At 38.8% G+C, this 23,670-nt stretch overlaps 1 protein-coding gene across 2 annotated transcripts in view; it reads left to right on the plus strand.

Moving 5' to 3' along the window:
• The window catches only part of ryr2a (ryanodine receptor 2a (cardiac)), a 727,422-nt gene that overhangs the window by 651,244 nt on the left and 52,508 nt on the right, over positions 1-23,670 (plus strand). For both annotated transcript variants that reach the window (XM_073050574.1, XM_073050575.1), the window contains 3 exons: positions 2,245-2,392; positions 11,987-12,073; positions 22,002-22,223. In XM_073050574.1, coding sequence (XP_072906675.1) covers positions 2,245-2,392; positions 11,987-12,073; positions 22,002-22,223 — 457 coding nt within the window. The remainder of the gene's footprint in view (positions 1-2,244; positions 2,393-11,986; positions 12,074-22,001; positions 22,224-23,670) is intronic.

A 23,670-nucleotide genomic window follows, 5' to 3' on the forward strand; every position in this document is an offset into this window, starting at 1 on the left:
GGGAAGCCAAAGACAGCATAAAAGCAAAAGAGAGGGCATATAATATAGCAAGACAATAATGCAAGGCAACAAAAAATCCGTAAGGAGAAAAAAGATGACATATGTAGGTAAGCTACCCAAAAAATATTAAAGAGGTTACCAAAAGCTTGTTCCGATATATAAAAAGTAAAAGAGAGGTGAGAGTGGATATTGGACCACAGGAAAATAATGCTGAAGACATAGTAATGGGAGACTAAGAAATGGTGTACAAAACTCTTAAGTATTTTGCATCAGTCTTCACTGTGGAAGACACTAGCAGTATGACAGAAATTTGAGAGTGTCAGGGGGCAGAAGTGAATGTAGTTCTTATTACTAGGGAGATGTGCTTGGGAAATTGAAAGGTCTGAAGATACGTAGGTCACTTGGACCAGATGGATGGCACTTCAAGGTTCTGAAAGAGGTAGCTGAAGTGATTGTGGAATCATTTGTAATTAACTTTCAAAATCAATTTCTGGAATGTTTCCAGAAAACTGGAAAATTGCAAATATCAGTCCACTCTTTAAGAAAGAAGGGAGACAAAAGAAAATAGATTGTAGGTCAATTAGCCTGATTTCAGTGGTTGTGAAGATATTATAAAGGATAAGGTTTAAAGCATTTGGAGACTCATGTAGGCCAAAGTCAGTATTGTTTCATTAAGGGGAAATCTTGCCTGGCAAATATGTTAGAATTCTTTGAGGAAATAACAGGCAGGACAGATAACAGCGAGTCAGTGGATATTGTTCACTTGGATTTTCCGAAGGCTTTTAGCAACGTGTAGCACATGAGGCTGCATAACAAGATAAGAGCCCATATTATTACATGAAAGATACCAGCATTGAAAGAAGATTGGCTGATTGGCAGGAGGAAAATGCTCAGAATAAAGGAGGCGTATTTTGGTTGGCTGTAGGTGACAAGTGTTGCTCCTCAGGGATCAGTATTGGGATCACTTCCTTTCACATTATATGTCAGCTCTTTAGATGACAGAAATGATGGTTTTGTGGCCAAGTTTGCAGACAGGTGTAAGGGCAGGTAGTGTTGAGGAAGCAGGGAGTCTGCAGAAGGACTTCATACAGATTGGGAGAATGGGCAAAGTAGTAGATGGAATATAGTGCAGAGAAGTGTATGGTCATGCACTTTGGTAGAAAGAATAAAGATGGAGATTATTTTCCAAACAGGAAGCAAATTAAAAAATCAGAGGTTCAAAAGGACTTGGGAGTCCTTGTGCAGGATTCACTAAAGGTCAACTTGCAGGTCGAGTCATGGTAAGGAAAACAAATGCTATGTAAGTATTCATTTTGAGAGGACTAGATAGGGAGATACTTTATTGATCCCAAAGGAAATTACAGTGTCACAGTAGCATTACAAGTGCACAGATATACAAATATGCAAATATTAGCGTTTGATGGCTCTGGCCTGTACTTGCTTGAGATTAGAAGAATGAGGGTGGTTTTCTTTGAAACCTGTTGAATATTGAAAGGTTTAGACAGAGTGGATGTTTAGAAGATGTTTCCTATAGTGGGTGAGTCTAGGACCAGAGTGTACAGCTTCAGAATAGAAGGACTCCCATTTAGAACAACGATGAGGAGGAACTTCTTTAGACAGACGCTGGTGAATCTGTGAAATTCATTGCCATGGAGGGCTGTAGACGCCAAGTCATTGAGTATATTTAAAGCAGAAGATGATACAGTTTCGGTTAGTCAAGGCATTAAAGGTTACGGGGAGAATGAGATTGAAAGGGATAATAATCAGCCATGATGGAATAGCAGAGCAGATTCAATAGGCCAAATAGCCTAATTCTTCTCCTATTCTGTGGCTGGCAGTAAGGACTAGATAATATACTGGCCTTCTTACTGGTGACCAATGTGGAAAATAGTTTAAAATAATTATTTGAGTGGGTGGGGTTACTGTTCTCCTCAACCTTAGTGAACACAGCAGGTCAACTGTAAGTTCTGGCTGTCAGGAAAGAGTCTACTGTCAGTGGACTTCAGTCCTAGTTAAGAGAGAGCAAAAGATGGAATGGTTTATATTACCAGCAGAGACTGGAGGATGAGATGAAAAAGCCTACTGAATGATCGCCTACAAGGATATAGCCTACTGAATGATCGCCAAACCACTGCACCTCAATCTCAGTGGCTCTCCTCCGCATACATTACTCACATTTTAAGTTTTGAATGCTGAAATTATGCCTATAGCATGTTAAATAGCAAATATCATTTTGGTTTAAAGTGGAGAGGATGGCGAGAAGGTGGAAAAAGTTGCAGAACAGAAGCCTCGGCGAAGAAGGAGACAGCGACATGCTGAGAAAGTCGATGAACCCGAAGTACAAGAGTCTGCTTTCTGGAAGAAGATTACAGCTTACCAGCAGAAGCTGCTTGTGAGTGTGATATTTGACTTTATGTTGATGCCGTCAGTGTAGAATAATTTGATTGCAAAACTGTTTTAGTATAGAACATGACCAGAACATATGTGTCAGTGTAGCTATCTCAGTTTTACATCTATCACAATACTTGTCAACATTGGGAAATATTTTAGAAAGTCTCTCCTTCGTCAAATGGTAACGATGTACAATTTTAGATTGAATCAGTGAATGACTAGCACAGATCGAAGAAGAGTTAACCAGCTTCAGAATCCGCGTCCAATCCTCCCATATAAAAGTCAAATTGAGTTCCTTCTCCCAATCCTGCTTAATCTTAAGTAAAGGACGCTTATCCCATTGTAATAATAAATTATAAATTCTTCCAATAGAACCTTTCATCGAAGGGTTCATATTCATAATAGTATCTAACAAGTCAGCCTCCAATATGTAAGGAAAATTACTTAAATATTTTTGTAAAAAGTATCTAACTTGAAGGTATTGTAAAAAGTGTGAATATGAGAGAGAATATTTATCGACAATTGTTCAAAAGACATCAATCTGCCTTCTTTAAATAAATCCAGAAAGGAATTAATACCTTTATTTTTCCAAAGTAAAAAAATTGGATCGCTCAGGGAAGGTTTAAAAAAGTAATTACGATAAATAAAACTACAAAGTTTAAATTTTTTAAGATTAAAAAAATTGTGGAACTGGAGCCAAATTTGTAGAGTGTTTAACCACAGGATATAGGTTTAAATTAGCAACTTTAGCTAATTGTATAGGTAGAGCAACTCCTAATAACGAGGTTAAATAGAACTGTTTCACATTGTCAGTTCCAGGTCTACCAAATTGGCTGATCATTTCTATCAACCCAATATAACCAAAATGACATATACCGCAAATTAACAGCCCAATAATACATTCTTAGATTAGGCAAAGCAAGTCCTCCATCCTTTTTCAACTTTTGTAAATGACATTTACTAATTCTTGGTCTTTTATTATCCCAAATAAAAGATAGGATAATAGAATCAATCCGATCAAAAAACTTCTTAGTCAAAAAAAAAACAGGAATATTCTGAAATAAATATAAAAATTTTGGTTAAATCATCATTTTAACTACATGAATACAGCCAACAAGTGAAAATGTAAGTGGGCTCCATCTACTAAATGAGTACTTCATTGGGTCCACTAAGGGAGGAAAATTGGCTTTATAGAGATCCTTATTATTTTTAGTAATTATGACACCTAAATATCTAAAAGAATCCATAACTTTAAAAGGAATATTATCATATATAGAGACAGATTCATTTAAAGGAAGCAAATCACTTTTACTAAAATTTATTTTATATCCTGAAAAATCTCTAAATTTGTCAAATAATTCTAGCAAAGCAGGAATAGATTCTTCAGGGTTAGATATATATACCAATAAACCATCAGCGTAAAGAGAGATCTTGTGCATGGTTCCATTCACAAAAATCCCATGAATATTTTTGGCTTCAAGAAGAGCAATAGCAAGGGGTTCTAATATTAAATTAAATAACAAAGGACTTAATGGACAACCTTGACTTGTCCCCCGTGATAGCTGAACAAAGGAGACCCACAGTTATTAGAGACAGTAGTAACAATAGGAGCTTTATATATCATTTAATCCAATTATTAAAATTAACACCAAAACCAAATTTTTCTAAAACATTAAATAAATATTTCCATTTGACTCAATCAAATGCTTTTTCAGCATCCAAAGATACAACGCATTGTGGAGTTTTAGAAGAGGGCGAATATATAATGTTAAATAGTCTCCGAACATTTTTAAAATAATAACGACCCTTTATAAAGCCTGTTTGATCTTTGAAAATAATTTCACTCAAAATACTCTCCAACCGATTGGCCATTATCTTTGACAGAATCTTAGCAACAATATTCAATAATGAAATAGGTCTATATGAGGCACAATCAGTAGGATCTTTATCCTTTTTGAGAATTAAAGAAATAGAAGCCTCATAAAAAGTAGAAGGTAAATCCCTTTTCACAAAAAAATCTTTAAACATCTCCAACATATATGGAGAAAGGAATTTTCAAAATTTTTTATAAAATTCTACAGGATAACCAACAAGTCCAGGGACCTTATCAGATTGCATTGAAAAAATAGCTTTATGAATTTTGGATTCAGTAATTTGGGCATCAAGAGTTTTTTGATCCTCAGCAGAAATTTTAGGAAAAGCAATCTTTCATAAAAAGGCATTCATTTCAGAAGAACCTACTGGACGTTGAGATTTATAAAGTTCAGTATAAAAATCTTATTAATTTCTTCATATGCCTGAGCCAGGGTACCATCCTTTCTACGAATTTTCAAAATTTGCATTTTGGCTCCAGCCGATTTTAATTGAGATGCAAATAGTTTGTTATTTTTATCTCCAAACATATAAAATTGGCTCTTTAACTTAAGCACATAACCTTCAATTGGTCGAGATAATAATAGGTTATACTGTGATTGAAGTTCCAGCCTTTTTAAAAAAATAAGTCAATATTAGGGGAAGTCGCATAGATGTTATCTAAATCTTTAATTTGTTTTGAAATTTTATCTAATTCTACTTTATTCTGTTTTTTAAGTTTAGCTGAATAAGAAATAATCTGACCACATGAAAATGCTTTAAATGTATCCATATAATTAATTTGGACATACCTCCTGTATCATTAAAAAGAAAAAATTCTTTTATCTGGCTTTCAATAAAACTGATAAAATCAGAGTTTTGCAATAAAGTCTGAGACATGCGCCATGGTGGATGGGCAAAAATGACATAATCAAATTCAAAGGATAAACTCAAAGGTGCATGATCAGATATAGCAATAGCGTTATATTCACAGTTTTTAACATCAGACAAAAGGTGGGGATCAATTATAATTTAATCAATCCTGGAATATTTTTTATAGACATGCGAAAAAAAGAAATATTCTCTGCTATCAGGGTGCAAATGCCTCCATAATTTAATCAACCCAAAATCGGTCAAAAAGGAGTTAATAACTGATGCAAAATGATTTGGAAGTCGCTGATTAGTTGAGCTCTTGTCAATCATAGGATTTAAACAACATTTAAAATCCCCACCCATTTTCAACATATATTCATTTAAATCCAGCAATAAAGCAAATACTTTTTTTTAAAAAAAGGATCATCTAAATTAGGACCATACAAATTGACCAAAACAACTTTTCTATTACAAATTACTCCTTTAACAATTAGAAATCTACCATTAGAATCTGATTCAATATCCTCTTGAGTAAATATATTAGATTTAACAAAGATAGACACGCCTTTAGTTTTACTCTGAGAAGTAGCATGAAGCTGTAATCCATTCCACCATCCAAAAAACCTATTTTGATCTCCTGCCCTGATATGCGTCTCCTGAGCAAAAATTATATCAGGTTGGAATTGATTAATAATTTTAAAAGTCTTTTTTAGCAGGATGATTCCAAACATGTACGTTCCAACTTATTACATTAATCCGTTTAACTGTCATACTCTCATTTTATTCTAATTTACTTTATACATGCGCAGAACACATACCAATATGGGATTATCAAAGATGGCGGTGATGATGAATACAACCATATAAAAAACATGCATGCTCTGAAACCACCCAATGGGAAAAAACTCCTAACTCTAGACCCACCCACCCTCCCAAAAGCCCGGAAAAAAGGCAAGCGAACTAAGATAGGATACAAAGCCATGGGTCGCTCTGTCGGTCTCCTCTCTCCCTCTCCCCAGACAGCACACAATAAAATAAAAAGATGTTGCAAGAAAGACAGTAACGTCTCAACAAAGGAGAGTGTTTACATTCCATTATGTATTAAACAAGAAAAGAACCAAAATAATATAAGCACTTAGAGAGAAAAACCAGCACCATCTTAAGTTTAGCTTTAAATCTCTAAGAAAACTTTAAATTCGGTTATAGGATGCTATAATAAAACAGAGAAAAAAAAGGTTAATAGTATATTTAACCAAACTAAATTTACAGAAATATTAATTAGTAATATCATAAGTAACTAAAGCCTCGCAGATATATATAAAAAGAAACCCTAATAATAGGAAAAAACTACCAATTAGTAAATTAAGAAACAGCAAAAAGAAACATCAAACCAAATATTAGATAAAAGGAACAAATCTTTTTATCCTCTTTTTTCAGTCAAATATCTAATTAGCCATTTAAGCAGTCAAACTTGAACCGTAAATCTTCTTTCCGAAAAAAAAAATCCAATAAGATGCAATAATAAGCAGGTTTTCTTATCTTTTATTAATCGCTCAATGAGATATCCAAATAACCTTCATATATCTTCTTTTCAAAATGTGAATAATATACAGATAATCAAACAGCTTTTCAGATAGTTCATTCGGTAGTAGCGTCAGTGACGGTGACAGGTATAACCTGAACAAAATCCAGTGCGGCTTTTGGATCAAAGAAAATGTGTGGGGAAGAATTAGGAGGAAAAACTTTCATTCTTGTCAGGTAACTCAAAGAGAGAAATAGTTTCTTATCATATACTTGTTTCATTACCAAAACAAATCTTGATCTTTGTTCCATTACTTCTTTCGGATAATCTTCATAAAAATGGAGCTCAGACTCGTTGAATCTGAAAACTCTCTGTTTTCTTGCCTGTCGCATTATTTGATATTTAATTTTAAAGTGATGAAAACAAACCAGAATAGATCTTGGTCTGCTTGAATCCTTAAATTTCGAAGTAAACGCTCTATGTGCTTTTTCAATAGCAGGCGGCTGTGATAAAATAGTCGGAAATAAGAGTATGAAAGAGCTTACCAAAGTAAACGGTTAAATCTCCATCTTCAGCTCCTTCTTGCAATCCAATGATTCGTATATTGTTTCGGTGAGACCTAGTTTCCAGGTCTATAATCTTATTTTGATATTTTTCCAAATGGGTTGTAGTTTCAGACAATTTTTGCTTAGTTAACTTCAATTCCTCTTCATGTTTAGTAACTTGAGTTTCCACGTCTTTAAGTTTTCCCAGAAATAACTTCATTTCATTATTATTCTTTTCCAGTTGATCTTTAATTGCTCTATTCTGATCTTGAATTGAATTCAGTGTCCGAACGATATCTTCAGCCCATGATGGCATTTCATCAGATCCTTCCTTCAGCATCTTTCCTTTTCCATTACTTTTGTCACTAGGTTCAGGCAGATTATTCCCACTTCTCATAGACATAGACATATTACTCCCCTTCAAGAATCAGCAATAAAAAATTTTAAATTCAAAATTTAAACTGGGGGGAGAGAGAGAAAACTAAGAGCAGCACAAAATTACTGCTACTCCATCGACAGACAGAGGCGACAGACAGTTTTGGAAGTCAGTCTTTTCGACAATTTCTAAAGCACTCAGAATCAACTTACAATCTAATAAATTGACTGTTTTTTGGAATAATTCCTCAAAATATCCATGGTATTTCTGTGTCTGACTAACATGTTATTGCGTTTGTTACATTGATAGCTAGGAGGGCCATCTTGTTGAAATGGAAGGATATATCGGCTCCTACTTTGTCACAATGGTTCGCTCAAGTGATGCTGTTGTCTTAGCTTGGAGAAATTTAGAAGTCGAACCTTTGAACCTTTATTTGATTTTGACAAGAGATGAGGCTCATTTGCTCGTTGTTATCATTTGAGTTAACTGATAGATTTTTTCCACGATCTAATTGTAAGTTTTTTAAAATATATTTTTCTTTCTTGTTGGCGGTTTGATGTTCATTTTTAGAAGCTTTCTTTATGACACATGGCTCCAGGGTTGTACCCCCAATGGGTTTCTTTTTTTTTCACACTTTTTTTGCTTAGTAGGGTTTTTTCATTCACAAAAATTTTCAATCTTTCAGATAATTTCTTTTTTTTGAGGCATTGTAAGTGTTGTTACTTCGATGTACCTGTGTATTTTTGAATAATAATAATAATAAAAAGATTTGAAAATAATAATTTGATTCACCATTTCAATCCTAAAAAGTTGACTTTTCAAACTATTTTCTCCCTGTTGAATTTTTTATAGTACAGAACAAGTTCATTCAGCTCATCAACTCTTGGTACAGAAATCTCTTGTGTTTTCTCAATGTCCAGCAAAGCTTCCCTTTTGAAAATACCTACATTCAATGAATTCCATGTCATAGCCACATGCCAGAGGTGTAGATATAGTTATATAGGATACAGGATCTCCCTGGGTTACAAACACCTGAAGTGTGGGTACTCATACATACTGACAAGCTCCCAGAAATATTATTATCTTCAAATGAGAGCCAGTCTTGAAATAAAAGCCTGCTTAGATGTAACCTCCCACAGTTTTCAGATACTATTGTTTCTTAAGAATGCAGGCTGCTCGTTGCACCATGGAAGGTCAGTTAAGAAAGTTGCTTCGGAAATTGGCAAGCAATTGTTCCCATTGAAACTTGCAATAATATTCTATTAAGCAATGTCACATCCACTGATACTTAAAGCCCACCGAAAGCAGCCATTGCATTTGAGACATCCTGATTCAGTGCCATTGTTCATTGGTAGGGGCATACAATAAATAAGAGTCCATACTAATTGACCCTCATCAACACCATTCGCTCTGGTACTGCGGAGGAATGGTTCTTGTATAAAGTGATTTTGTCTATATTCTGTCATATTTAAGCTTTAGACAGCTGTAAAACCTGAACCCATCTGTAACTCAGGGATGGCCTGCACAGAAAAACAGTTTTCTGCCAGTATTTATGTACTGCATATACCTCCTGCAATCCTCCTGCCTCTAAAGCCATCAATGTACCCTCTATTCTTTTCTCCTTTAAATACTTGTCCAGCTTCCTCTTGAGTGTATCTATACTATTCACTGTAAACTTTCTCCTTGGAGAAGGGGTCTCAGTATTTTCTCCCCATTAAGGAAGTATTTTATCTCCCTCCTTATATACCTGTGTCATATTTTAAATTACTATCTCGAGAAGAACTGCTGCATGGACTTTGTTACTCCAACAGCATCAGATTAAGGCAAAGTTAGAGAGCTGCAAACACTCTATGATTATAATTCATCGCCAATAATTCACTACATGCCAGAAATTTGTTTCTATTATCTTTCTGGTTATTGTGAAGTAATTTACATGACAATTATTCTCACAAAGAAAGGGCATTTTGAGTTATTTAAAGCAATGCTAAATGAGGCACTTTGAAATTGAAGGATATCTAAGATTCAGGGAAAGAAATATGAGAGTAAAGAATGTGAAAAAAACAGACCGTGTATACGTACTGTGGAGATAAACATGAAGACGACTGAGTTGAGATGCAGGTTTGATATCACTGGCATGGGTTGTGAAATTTATTGTTTCACAGCAGCAGTACAGTTCAATATATAATATTAGAGATCTATACATTGCAATAAGTATATATTAAAAAATTAAATTATATAAGTCATACAAAAAGGAAGAAAAAGAAGTTAGCTAGTGTTCATTGGTTCATCTTCCATTCAGAACTCTGATGGTGGAAGGGAAGAAGCGGTTCCTGAAACAGTTGAGTGTGTGTCTTCAGGCTCCTGTACATCCTCCTTGATGGTAGCAATGAGAAGAGGGAATGTCCTGGGTGATGGGGTCCTCAGTGATGGGCGCCACCTTTTTGAGACATCACCTTTTGAAGATGTCCTCAGTGCTGGGGAGGCAAGTGCCCGCGATTGTGCTGCCTGACTTTAGAATTTTCTGCAGCTTTTTCTGATCCTGTGCAGCGGTCCCTCCATACCAGATGGTATTGCAACCAGTTAGAATGCTCTGTATGGTACATCTGTAAAAGTTTGCCACTGTCTTTGATGTCATACCAAGTCTGCTCACATTCCCCATGAAATATAGCTGCTGTCAGGTGTAAGTCCACGATAGTACTTCAATGCTGTTGACATCAAGGAACTTGAAACTGCTCACCTTTTCCACTGCTGATCCCTTAATGTGGAACGGTGTGTGTTAATTCAACTCCCTTCCTGAAGTTCACAATCTTGGTCTTCGTGTAAGGTTGTTGCTGTGAGATCAACCAGCTGATCTGTTTCACTCCTGTACGCCTCCTTGTCACCACCTGAAATTCTGCCGACAATAGTTGAGTCAATAGCAAATTTATAGATGGTGTTTGAGCTGTGAGAGGCCACACAGTCATGGGTATAGAGGGAGGAGAGCAGTGGGCTAAAGCACACATTCTTGAGGTATGCCAGTATTGATAATCAGTCAGGAGCAGATATTATTTCCATTCTGCACTGAGTGGTCTCCTGGTTTGAAAGTCAAGGATCAGTGACAGAGGAAGGTACAGAGGCCCAGGTTTTGGCGCTTGTTGTTTAGAACTGAGGGTATGATTGTCTTGAACATTCAGCTCTAATAAACGAACAGCCGTCTGACGTAGGTGTTGCTATTGTCATAGTATCATGATATTGGGACTCTTGTCAGGAGAAAGGGGGCATACATTTTGGTGTAATCAGTTGGGATTAACTGAGTTCCATGAGCAGTATAAAGGATGTAGGAGTATACTTGAGAAGAAAATCCGGAGGGCAAAAGGGGAAAAAGATATCCCATTCTGACAAATGGTCTCCTCTACTGTCACAATGAGGCTAATCTCAGTCTGGAGGAGCAACACCTCATATTCTGCCTGGGTAGCCTCCAACCTGGTGGTGTCAGCATTGATATTTCTAACTCCCAGTAATTTCTCTCCCCTTCCCCTTCTCTCTTTTTCCATTCCCCATTCTGGCTTCCTCTTGCCCCTTCTCTTCTCCTTGTTTTATCAACACGTCTCTCCAGTGCCTTTCCTCCTTCCTTTTCTCCCATGGTCGACTATCACCTTCTATCAGATTTCTTCTTCTTTAGCCCTTCATTGCTTCCACCTTTCACCTCCCAACTTCTCACTTCATCCCTCTTCCCCACCCACTCACCTCCCCCCTCACCAGGTCTCACCCATCACCTGCCAGCTTGCACTCATTCCTCCTGCCCTTGCCTATCCTGTCTTCTGCTTCCTTCCTTTCTCATCCAGGTGAGGGTTCTTGGCCTGAAATGTTGGTTGTTTATTCCTGTTTATATACTGTATGCTGCCTGACTTGCTGAGTTCCTCTTGCATTTTAGAAACATAGAAAAACATAGAAACATAGAAAACAATACAGGCCCTTCGGCCCTCAAAGTTGTGCTGAACATGTCCCTACCTTAGAAATTACTAGGGTTACCCATAGCACTCTATTTTTCTAAACTCCATGTACCTATCCAAAAGTCTCTTAAAAGACCTTATCGTATCCGCCTCCGCCACTGTTGCCGGCAGCCCATTCCATGCACTTACCACTCTCTGGGTAAAAAGCTTACCCCTGACATCTCCTCTGTACCTGCTCCTCAGCACCTTAAACATGTGTCCTCTTGTGGCAGCCATTTCCGCCCTGGGAAAAAGCCTCTGACTATCCACACGATCAAATGCCTCAATTTTGTGTGTTTTGCTCAAGATTTCAGGATCTGTGGAACCTCTTGTGTTGAAGATTTGCTTCATTGCTGTTTTTGAATTTAGTTACTGTCATTAAATTCTTGGGTATATAAAGTTTGAATTTTATTCTTTATAATGAGCTTCCTGATTCACTCTTAACCTCTCTTTCCAGAATTACTTTGCACGCAACTTCTACAATATGAGGATGCTGGCGTTGTTTGTAGCCTTTGCAATTAACTTCATTCTCCTTTTCTATAAGGTAAGAAATGTGTTTATTAGGTTTTGTTCAATTTTATTTAACAATTCCTGGGCTGCTGAAGCAGTTGTGTGTGCGTGGGTTGGGGGGTGGGGGTGTGGTAGGGAGTTATGGTGTTTTGTGGCAAAATTTAATGGATATACAATGCAAATACACTGGAATGCGACCAATTGCAGGCTCCCCTGTAGCTGCTTACCGTTCTATCCCAGAAATATATCAGTTTCCTCATCGTGGCTAGATCTACATCATGGAACCTGATTTAGATCCAGAGATGTCATGGGACATTGCTGGATTTACATCATGGAACGTTCCCAGTGATGTCCTAGGAGTATCTTCACTGGAAGGACTGCAGCATTTCAATAAAGTGACTCATCTCCAACTTCTCAAGGGCAGTTAGGTATGGGCAACAGGTGCTGGTCTTGTCAGTGATATCCATGTTCTGTTAATGGAAACAGGGTTTTTTGACAGTATTATAATGTTCCACCCAGAGACTCTGCATTCCACTGATATGAATGATGCAATTACAATTTTCCTCTTTAATCATCAAAATGTGAGACTGTAGTTGACTATTCTCAACTGGTCTAAGTTAGGTAATTCACTACACAACTGTTACTTAATCAAAGCTCACACTTTATTGTTGATGCACAAACAACATAATGATGTTGACATTAGGCCAACAACTTAAAACATGAATATTACTGTACCAATATTCACTCAGACCATTTCTCCAAACTATAACACTGACACAGATGGTCTCCTGTTCAGATGATTGACTGGCATGAGGTTCTTCCTTGCGATAGTTAGTCTCCAGAGTTCTCACCAATTTGTGTTTGAAGCCCTTTGTTCTTACAGTCTTTCCTTATCAGATCAGATGTTGCATTTCAAAGTTGTTGATGCAAGGTCATTGGAATGATTCCCAATGGATGTAGTCCAAGCCAGCATTAGTTTATTGCCCTTCTGCAAATGATGACTTGGAATCTAAACCAGAGAGTGGTGCGGACAGCCCAGCGCATCTGTTGTTGTGAACTTCCCATGATTCAGCACCTTTACAAGGAAAGGTGCTTTGAATACATGCTGATTTGAGTGTATTCTATATTACATTGATTGTTCTATTTACACTTTGTATTATAAATTATTATAAATTACTATGATTGCACATTACTCATTTAGGTGGAGCTGTAACGAAAAGATTTTTACTCATGTATGTGAAGGATATAAGAAATAAAGTCAATTCAATGTCTTCAGCAATCTGAACAAAATTTAGAAGCATAGAAAACCTACAGCACAATACAGGTCCTTAGGCTCACAAAGCTGTGCTGAACATGTCCTTACCTGAGAAATTACCTAAGGTTGCCTAGAGCCCTCTATTTTTCTGAGCTCCATATACCTGTCCGGGAGTCTCTTAAAAGACCCTATCGTATCTGCCTCCACCACCGTTGCCGGCAGCCCATTCCACGCATTCACCACTCTCTGCGTAAAAAAACTTACCCCTGACATCTCCTCTGTACCTACTTCCAAGCACCTTAAAACTGTGCCCACTCATGCTAGCCATTTCAGCCCTGAGAAAAAGCCTCTGACTATCCACATGATCAATGCCTCTCATCATCTTATGCACTTCTATCAGGTCACCTCTGATCATTCGTCGCTCCAAGGAAAAAAGGCCGAGTTCACTCAACCAGTTCTCATAAGGCATGCTCCCCAATCCAGGAAACATCCTTGTAAATCTCCTTTGCACCCTATCTATGGTTTCGAAATCCTTCCTATAGCGAGGCGATCAGAAATGAGCATAGTACTCCAAGTGGGGTCTGACCAGGGTCCTATATAGCTGCAACTTTAACTCTCGGCTCCTAAACTCAAACCCACGATTGATGATGGCCAATGCACCGTATGCTTTTTTAACCACAGAGTCAATCTGTGCAGCAGCTTTGAGTGTCCTATGGACTTGGACCCCAAGATCTCTCTGATCCTCCACGCTGCCAAGAGTCTTACCATTAATATTATATTCTGTTATCATATTTGACCAACCAGAATGGACCACCTTACATTTATCTGGGTTGAACTCCATCTGCTACTTCTCAGCCCAGTTTTAGATCCTATCAATGTCCTGCTGTAACCTCTGACAGCCCCCCACACTATCCACCGCACCCCCAACCTTTGTATCATCAGCAAATTTACTAACCCATCCCTCCACTTCTTCATCCAGGTTATTTATAAAAATCACGAAGAGTAGGGGTCCCAGAACAGTTCCCTGAGGCACACCACTGGTCACCGACCTCCATGCAGAATATGACCCATCTACAACCACTCTTTGCCTTCTGTGGGCAAGCCAGTTCTGGATCCACAAAGCAATGTCCCCTTGGATCCCATGCCTCCTTACTTTCTCAATAAGTCTTGCATGGGGTACCTTATCAAATGCTTTGCTGCAATTCATATACACTACATCTGCTGCTCTACCTTAGTTAATGTGTTTCGTCGCATCCTCAAAAAAATTCAATCAAGCTCGTAAGGCATGACGTGCCTTTGACAAAGCCATGCTACTATTCCTAATCATATTATGCCTCTCCAGATGTTCATAAGTCCTGCCTCTCAGGATTTTCTCCATCAATTTTCTGACCACTGAAGTAAGACTCACTGGTCTATAATTTCCTGGGCTATTTCTCCTCTTTTTCTTGAATAATGGATGAACATCTGCAACCCTCCTATCCTCTGGAACATCGATGATGCAAAAATCATCACCAGAGGCTTAGCAATCTCCTCCCTCGCTTCCCACAGTAGCTTAGGGTACTTCTCATCTGGTCCCGGTGACTTATCCAACTTGATTCTTTCCAAAAGCTCCTGCTCATCCTCTTTCCTAATATCTACATTCTCAAGCTTTTCAGTCTGCTGTAATTCATCCTTACAATCACCAAGATCCTTTTCCATAGTGAAAACTGAAGCAAAGTGCTCATTAAGTACCTCTGCTATCTCCTCCAGTTCCATACACACCTTTCCACTGTCACACTTGATTGGTCCTATTCTCTCACATCTTATCCTCTTGCTCTTCACATACTTGTAGAATGCCTTGGGGTTTTCCTTAATCCTGTCCGCCAAGGCCCTCTCATGGCCCCTCCTGGCTCTCCTAATTTATTTCTTAAACTCCTTCCTGTTGGCCTTATAATCTTCCAGATCTCTATCATTACCTAGCTTTTTGAACCTTTCATAAGCTCTTCTTTTCTTCTTGACTAGATTTGCAACAGCCTTTGTACACCATGGTTCCTGTACCCTACCATCCTTTCCCTGTCTCATTGGAATGTACTTATGCAGAATACCACACAAATACCCCTGAAAATTTGCAACATTTCTTCCGTACATTTCCCTGAGGACATCTGTTCCCAATTTATGCTTCCAAGCTCCTGCCTGATAGCCTCATATTTCTCTTTACTCCAATTAAACACTTTCCTAACTTGTCTGTTCCTATCCCTCTTCAATATGATAAAGAGATAGAATTGTGATCACTATCTCCAAAATACTTTCCCACTGAGAGATCTGACACCTGAACAGGTTCATTTCCCAATACCAGATCAAGTAGAGCCTCTCCTCTTGTAGGCTTATCTACATATTGTGTCAAGACACCTTCTTGAACACACCTAACAAACTCCACCCCATCTGAACCCCTCACTCTAGGGACATGCCAATCGATATTTGTTACCAGTTGGCCTGTGTCTCATGTAACCACCAGTTTTCACCCTACCCATCCTATATACATAGCAGAATATGATGGTATCCCACCTCAAACATAGACATTAGGCTTCAATCTTCAAGCTCCTGCTGCAGTTTTGCCTATTCCCTGTCTGTCTAATCTGACAGGGGGAGCTGGTGCCAAAAAGGAGACTTTGAATGTTAGATGTCTCCTTTCCGGCACCAAGTCTCCCCACTTTATAGGATTCTTTTGATATTTTTGGGAGAGTATTGAGATGAAAGACAGCTGATTACTGGGAATTACTTCTTTTCTGTGCCTCCTGTAGTGGAGGGTCTGGGAATGAAATATTTCTTTGGATTTGTGTCCTTGCCAAGAGTTCAAATCTGAACTAATTCATGAACACTCTTTACCTTCCCTGTTCCATTGGTTTCACTCCCAGATGAGCTCAATGCCTTCTATGCTTGCTTTAACCATCAAAACATGGAGGACACTTCATGAACTCCCATAGCCCCAGAAGAAGCTGTGATTTCAGTCTCTGAGGCCAACATGAGAGCATCTTTCAGGAGGGTGAACACACAGAAAGCATCCAGCCTGGATGGAATACCTGGCTGAGTACTAAACACCTGTACTGATCAACTGGCTGGAGAGTTCACTGACATCATTATACTTGGCAGTCTCCAGTACACACCTGATTCAAGCAGGTTTCAATTATAACGGAGCTGAAGAAGAATGCGGTAACTTACCTCAATGACTATCATCCAGTCACACATAGATCCAGTGTGATGAAGTGCTTTGAGAATTTGGTGATGAAATATATCAACTCCTGCCTGAGAAGCAACTTTGGTCTGCTCCAACTTGCATGCCAGCACAACAGGTACATAGAAGATTACATTTCATTGGCTCTCCACTCAACGCTGGAACATCTGGACAGTGAAGATATATACATCAGAATGGTCTTTATTGACCACAGCTCAGCATCCAATACTTCATCCCCTCAAAACTAATCAATAAACTTCAGAACCTTAGCCTCAATACCTACTTGTGCAATTGGATCCTTGATATCTTCACTTGCAGATCCCAGCCAATTCTGATTGGCAAAAAACATCTCCTCCACAATCGTCATCAGCACAGGTGCTGGAGCAGAATTAGGCCAGTTGGCCCATTGAGTCTGCTCCACCATTAAAACATGGGCTGATCCAATTCTTCCAGCCATCCCCACTTGCCTGCCATCCCTCCATACTCTTTGATGCTATGGCTCATAAGGAACCTTTCTATCTCTGCCTTAAATGCACCCAATAACTTGGTCTCCACAGCCGCTCATTGCAACAAATTCCACAGCTTTACCACCCTCTGACTGAAATAATTTCTCTGCATCAGTGTTCAAAATAGACATCCTTCAATTCTGAAACCGTGCCCTCTTGTCCTAGACTCCCCTACCATGGGAAATAGCTTCACCATATCTAACCTGTTCAGGTAGAATGTTTCCATGAGATCTCCCTTCAATCTCCTGAACTCCAGGGAATACAGCCCAAGAGCTGCCAGATGTTCCTCATATGGTAACCCTTTCATTCCTGGAATCATTCTCATGAATCTTCTGTGAACTCTCTCTAATGTCACTATATCCTTTCTAAAATAAGGAGCCTAAAACAGCACACAATACTCCAAGTGTGGTCTCACGAGTGCCTTATAGAGCCTCAACATCACATACTTGCTCTTATATTCTATACCTCTCGAAATGAATGAGAACAATGCATTTGCCTTCTTCACCGACTCAACCTGCAGGTTAACCTTTAGGGTGTCCTACACAAGAACTCCCAAGTCCCTTTGCAGCTCTGCATTTTGAATTCTCTCCCCATCTGAATAATAGTCTGCCCATTTATTTCTTCCACCAAAGTGCATGACCGTACACTTTCCAACATTGTATTTCATTTGTCACTTCTTTGCCATTACCCTAAACTATCCAAGTCTCACTGCAGGCTCTCAGTTTCCTCAACACTACCTGTTCCTCCACCTATCTTTGTCCTATCTTTATCATCAGCAAATTTAGCCACAAATCCATTAATACTGTAGTCCAAATCATTGACATACATCATAAAAAGCAGGTTTCCCAACACCGACCCCATGGAACTCCGCTGGTAACCGGCAGCCAGCCAGAATAGGATCTGCTTATTACCACTCTCTGTTTTCTGCTGACCAGCCAATGCTCCACCCATGCTAGTAACTTCCCTGTAATTCCATGGGCTCTTATCTTGCTAAGCAGCCTCATGTGTGGCATCTTGTCAAAGGTCTTCTGCAAATCCAAGTACACCACATCTACTGCATCTCCTTTGTCTACCCTGCTAGTAATTTCCTCAAAAAATGCTGTAGGTTAGTCAGGCAGGATTTTCCTTTCAGGAAATCATGCTGGCTGTGACCTATCTTGTCATGTGCTTCCAGGTATTCCGTAATCTCATCCCTAACAATCGATTCCAACAATTTTCCAACCACTGATGTCAGGCTAATGGGTCTATAGTTTCCTTTCTGCCTCCCACCCTTCTTAAATAGTGGAGTAACATTTGCAATTTTCCAGCTATCCGGAACAACGCCAGAATCTATCGATTCTTGAAAGATCATTGTTAATGCCTCCGCAATCTATCCAGCTACTCCCTTCAGAAACCAAAGATGCATTCCATCAGGTCCAGGAGATTTATCCACCCTCAGACCATTAAGATTCCTGAGCACTTTCTCAGTCGTAATTTTCACTGCACGTAGTTCACTTTCCTGGCACTCTTGAATGTCCGGTATACTGCAAATGTCTTCCACTGTGAAGACTGATGCAAAATACACATTCAGTTCCTCTGCCATCTCTATGTCTCGCATTATAATATCTCCAATGTCATTTTCTATTGGTCCTATATCTACCCTTGACTCTCTGTTAACCTTTATATACTTCTAGTATCTTTTTTGATATTACTCTCCAGCTTCCCTTCATAATTCATCTTTCCCTTCCGAATGACCTTCTTAGTTTCCTTCTGCAAGTTTTTAAAAGCTTCCTAATCCTGTATCTTCCCACTAACTTTGGCTTCCTTGGATGCCCTCTCTTTTTGATTTTACTTTGGCTCTGACTTCACTTGTCAGCCACTGTAGTGTCCTTCTTCCATTCAAATTTATTTCTTATTTGGAATATATCTGTCTTGCACTTCCCTCATTTTTTGCAGAAACTCCAGCCATTACTGCTCTGCTGTTTTTCCTGCTAGTGTCCCTTTCCAGCCAACCTTGGCCAGCTCCCCTCTCATGCCATTGTAATTTCCTTTATTCCACTGAAATACTGACACATTTGAATTTAGTTTCTCCTTCTCAAATTTCAAAGTGAACTCAATCATATTGTGATCACTGCTCCCTAAGGGTTCCTTAAACTTAAGCTCTCTTATCATCTCCAGATCATTGCACAACACCCAATCTAGCACGGCCAAACCCTTAGTGGGCTCAACAACAAGCTGTTCTAAAAAGCCATCCCTTAGACATTCCGCGTATTCTCTCTCTTGAGGTCCAGTACTGACCTAGTTTTCCCAATCCACTTTCATGTTAAAATCCCCAACAAACATCATGACATTGCACTTATGACACGCCTTTTCTATCTCCTGCTGTAATTTGTAATCCACATCCCGGCTGCTGTTTGGAGGCCTGTACACAACAGCCATTACGGTCCTTTTACCCTTGCCATTTCTTAACGCAACCTATAGAGACTCTACACCTTCCAATTCTATGTCATCCCTTTCTAATGATTTAATATTATTTCTTATACACAGGGCTACACCACCCCCTCTGCCTACTAACCTATCTTTCTGATACACTGTATATCCTTGGACATTCAACTCCCATTGGCAGCCGTCCTTTAGCCAAGTTTCAGAGATGGTGACAACGTCATACTTGCCAGTCTGTAGCTGAATTTCAAGATTGTCCATTTTATTTCTCATGCTGCGTGCATTGAAGTACAACACTTTCAATCCAGTGTTTATTGCTTTCTGTTTTAACTGCACCACATCTCTATTGCCCTGTAACTCCTCCCACTGGCTGTGATTATACCTACTCTCCTGCCTGTCATTTCTGTTGCTATCAAGGATGTGTGAGCTTTCTATCATCTCTTCTATCAAGGATGTGTGAGCTTAACCCCCAGCTCTACTTGCTTTATTCTTATGACCGTGAGGGTAAGCACAACTCAATTGCCATATTTAAGTTTACTGATGACACCATTGTCAATGGTTGAAACAAAGGTCGTGATGAATCAGCATAGATGAGAGAGATTGAAAATCTGTCTGAATGGTGCCACAACAACAACCTCTTATTCAAAGTTAGCAAGACCAAGAAGCTGATTATTGATTTTAGGAGGAGAAAACTAGAGGTTGTATCCATGAGCCAGTTCTCATCGGGAGATCACAGGTGGAGAGGGTCAGCAACTTTAAATTTCTCAGTGTTATCATTTCAGAGGAGCTGTCCTGGTCCCAGCACATACCATTATGAAGAAAGCATGGCAACACCTCTACTTCCTTAGAAGTTTGCGAAGATTTGGCATGACACCTACAACTTTGACAAACTTCTATAGATGTGTGGTGGAGAGTATATTGACTGGCTACATCACAGCCTGGTATGGAAACACCAATGCCCTGGAATGGAAAATCCTACAAAAAGTAGTGCATATGGCTCAGTACATCATGGGTAAAGCCCCCCATGCCATTGAGCACATCTACATTGGGTGTTGTCGCAGGACAGCAGCATCCATCAACAGGGACACCGACCACCCAGACCATGCTCTCTTCTCACTGCTCCCATCAGGAAGGTGGTACAGGAGACTCGGGCCTCACATCACCAGATTCAGGAACAGTTATTACCCCTCAACCATCAGGCATTTGAACTAGAATCCACTCAAATCTTTCACTCTTCACTCAAATCCACCTGCCCCATTACTGAACTGTTCCCACAACCTATGGAGTCACTTTCAAGGACTCTTCATCTCATGTTCTCAATATTTATTGCTCATTTATTTACTGTTGCTATTTTTCTTTTGTATTTGCACAGTTTGTTGTCTTTTGCACTTTGTTTGTTTGTCTGTCCTGTTTGGTGCAGTCCTTGATCGCTTCTATTGTGTTTCTTGGATTTACCGTGCATACCTGCAAGAAAATGAATTTCAGGGTTATATATGATGACATATATGTACTTTGATAATGTAGTTACATTGTACATTGAGCTCTTCCTTACACCCTTGACAGACTACCTCCATCTTCAGCTCTCTATATTTTCCATATGCTTCCATGTCCTCTTTATCCAAATCTTGATCAAAGTCAAAGTACGTGTATTATCGAAGAATGTATATAGAATACAACCCTGGTATCTGCCTTGCTGATGGGCAGCAGCCACAAAACAAAAAAAAAGCACGGTGGAACCTGTTCAAGAAAACATCAAACACCCAACGCATGAGAAAAGGACAAATTGCGCAAATGGTAAAAAAACGAGTGAACAACATTTAGAATATCATACATCAAACCGGGATCCCAGCTCGCTTCAGTTAAGTGCCACGCTGCGCGCCCACAGCCTGACATTCCAGGTTCCTTGTATTTTTTACCCTTCTTACAAGAACATGGTGACCCTGAACTGGTGTTATCTCCTTTGAATGCAGCAATAAGATAAGAAGACTGAGTACTGAGATAACGATTAGCTCTTTTTAATTATCTCCTATTATTTTGGCTAAGAAATGCAGTGAATGCCATGAAACGTGTGTATGAGTGAAACTGAACAGAATCAGAAGTTATCACTGCAAGCTGTTTTGCCCTTGCTTATTTCCCACATTACAATAGCAACTAGACTTTGAAAGTACTTTAAAGCTCTTTCAGACTTGCTGAAAAGGCATTGAAGACTGTGCGCTTATGCAGGTAGTTCTTATCCAAAATAAGAGTATGGGCGAAACTGTTTACTTTTGAGAATTCCATGGAAGCATGAAAGTGGCTCAAATTGAACATGGTGGAAAACATCTTTGGCCAATCTTTATATAATACAGTAATGATAGTCAAATTTGAAATGCATTGTGAGTTTTGTGAACGACAGCATCAAGGAAAGTAAGTCTTCATTTTTACTCTCTGACCAAACGCCCACTAAAAGAGTGACATTAAAAAAAATCAATTTAATTCCATCAGAACCTTTGAATGGTGAGTATGAATAGTGTTGGGAATTTTGAACATTGTTGGCCTGCACCTGTTGCTAATGTGCAATATTCAACAGGTATCAACATCTCCATCCATAGAAGAGAAGGAAACCATACTTGGTGTTTACAGTCAAGAAGGTGGAGGCTCTCGATGGAGCGGCATGGGAAATGGACATAGAGTCACAGTTCATTACGTTCTACAAGAAAGCAGTGGCTATATGGAGCCCACTCTGAGAATTCTGGCCATCTTACACACTGTCATCTCCTTTTTCTGCATCATTGGTTATTATTGTTTAAAAGTAAGTCTCCAGTCACTTGCAAGCACTTCACAAACAAATATTCTATGGAAAATGTATGCACAAATTAATTACAGATCGATATGTTTTTCAATTATCAAACTAATATTGAGGTAACTTTATAAAATATGGTAACTTAATCTGATTTTAAATATCAAAACTGACAGTTTTCACATATAACACACACAAAACGCTGCAGGAGATCAACAGGTCAGGCATAATCCACAGAGCAGAATAGAGAGTCAAACTTTCGGAGCAAGACACTTTATTCCTCTCCATGGATGCTGCCTGACTTTGCTGAGTTCCTCCACCATTTGGTGTGAGTTCTGCTGCATTTCCAGTATCTGCAGCGTCTCTTGTGTTTATGATCTGCTGCTCTATGCAAAGTCTCTTTGAGGTATGCCTACCCTGAAGAAATGTTTACTCTTATTTTAATAATTAGATTCAACGATTTTTATTCAGTGATTTGGATTTTCCACATTGTTATTTTAAAAACCCAAATCTTACAGCAACCGTGAGAATGGTATTCATAATTTTTCTAGTCTGCGGCAAATGAATGGGTATTACTGGATACCTCGGAATCACTGTAAGAGAGAAATCGTCAACAAATTCTGCCAACATTAAAAAACCAATGTAAAAGAATAGTTTATAAACATCATCTGAAACCCAGCATTAGATTACATATTTAAAATTGCTTTTATTGCTCTGTGCAGTAAGTGTTCAGAAAGATATTGCAGATCAGTTTTGTACCATTAGCTGGTCTTATTTCTTTCTATAGCAGTGGTGGAAAAGATGGAATCAGTTATCATTTACTGCTGGGTTGGTTATCATAACGTAAGATAGATTATGCACCATTCATTCTGAAAATCTTGTACATTATTTACCATTATTGATCCTTAGCTTCAGAGTGACATTCTGTTCAATAGCATGCAATGTAGGCAGTACGTTTCCACATTGATGGAATTTCCACATTTCCAACATCTGTGGAGAGGAGAGAAAGGTTAATTGGCTAGAATCCGTAGATTTCCAAGGTAAACTGAATTTAAGCTCAGCTGATCCTCCCCGCAAATACTGGCAATGGAAAGCCAACCCAATCCCTAAATAGAGACCCCACATAGGGAAAGGGCATGGAGTTTTACAATGGGGATCTCTTAGGAGGGTCAGAAAATAACTGCATACAAGGAAGGTGAAAACATGTAGTTAGGAGGGTCAAAAAAATGACTGCACACAAAGAAGGTAAAAACATGTAGAAAAGCAAAAAAAAAACAAAAATGCTGGAAATAACCAGGACTCATGCAGTATCTTTGAAGAGAGAAACAGGGTTATTACTTCAGCTCAGTGACATTTTATCAGAACCCAGCACAGCTTTTTACCATCAAGTACTTGGTTTTCAATTGCTATGAAAAATATCTTAACAGCTAGTCAAACTATTTCCCCTGACCAGTTTTGA

Source organism: Hemitrygon akajei, chromosome 7, assembly GCF_048418815.1.
Source record: "Hemitrygon akajei chromosome 7, sHemAka1.3, whole genome shotgun sequence".
Classification (NCBI taxonomy): Eukaryota; Metazoa; Chordata; class Chondrichthyes; order Myliobatiformes; family Dasyatidae; genus Hemitrygon; species Hemitrygon akajei.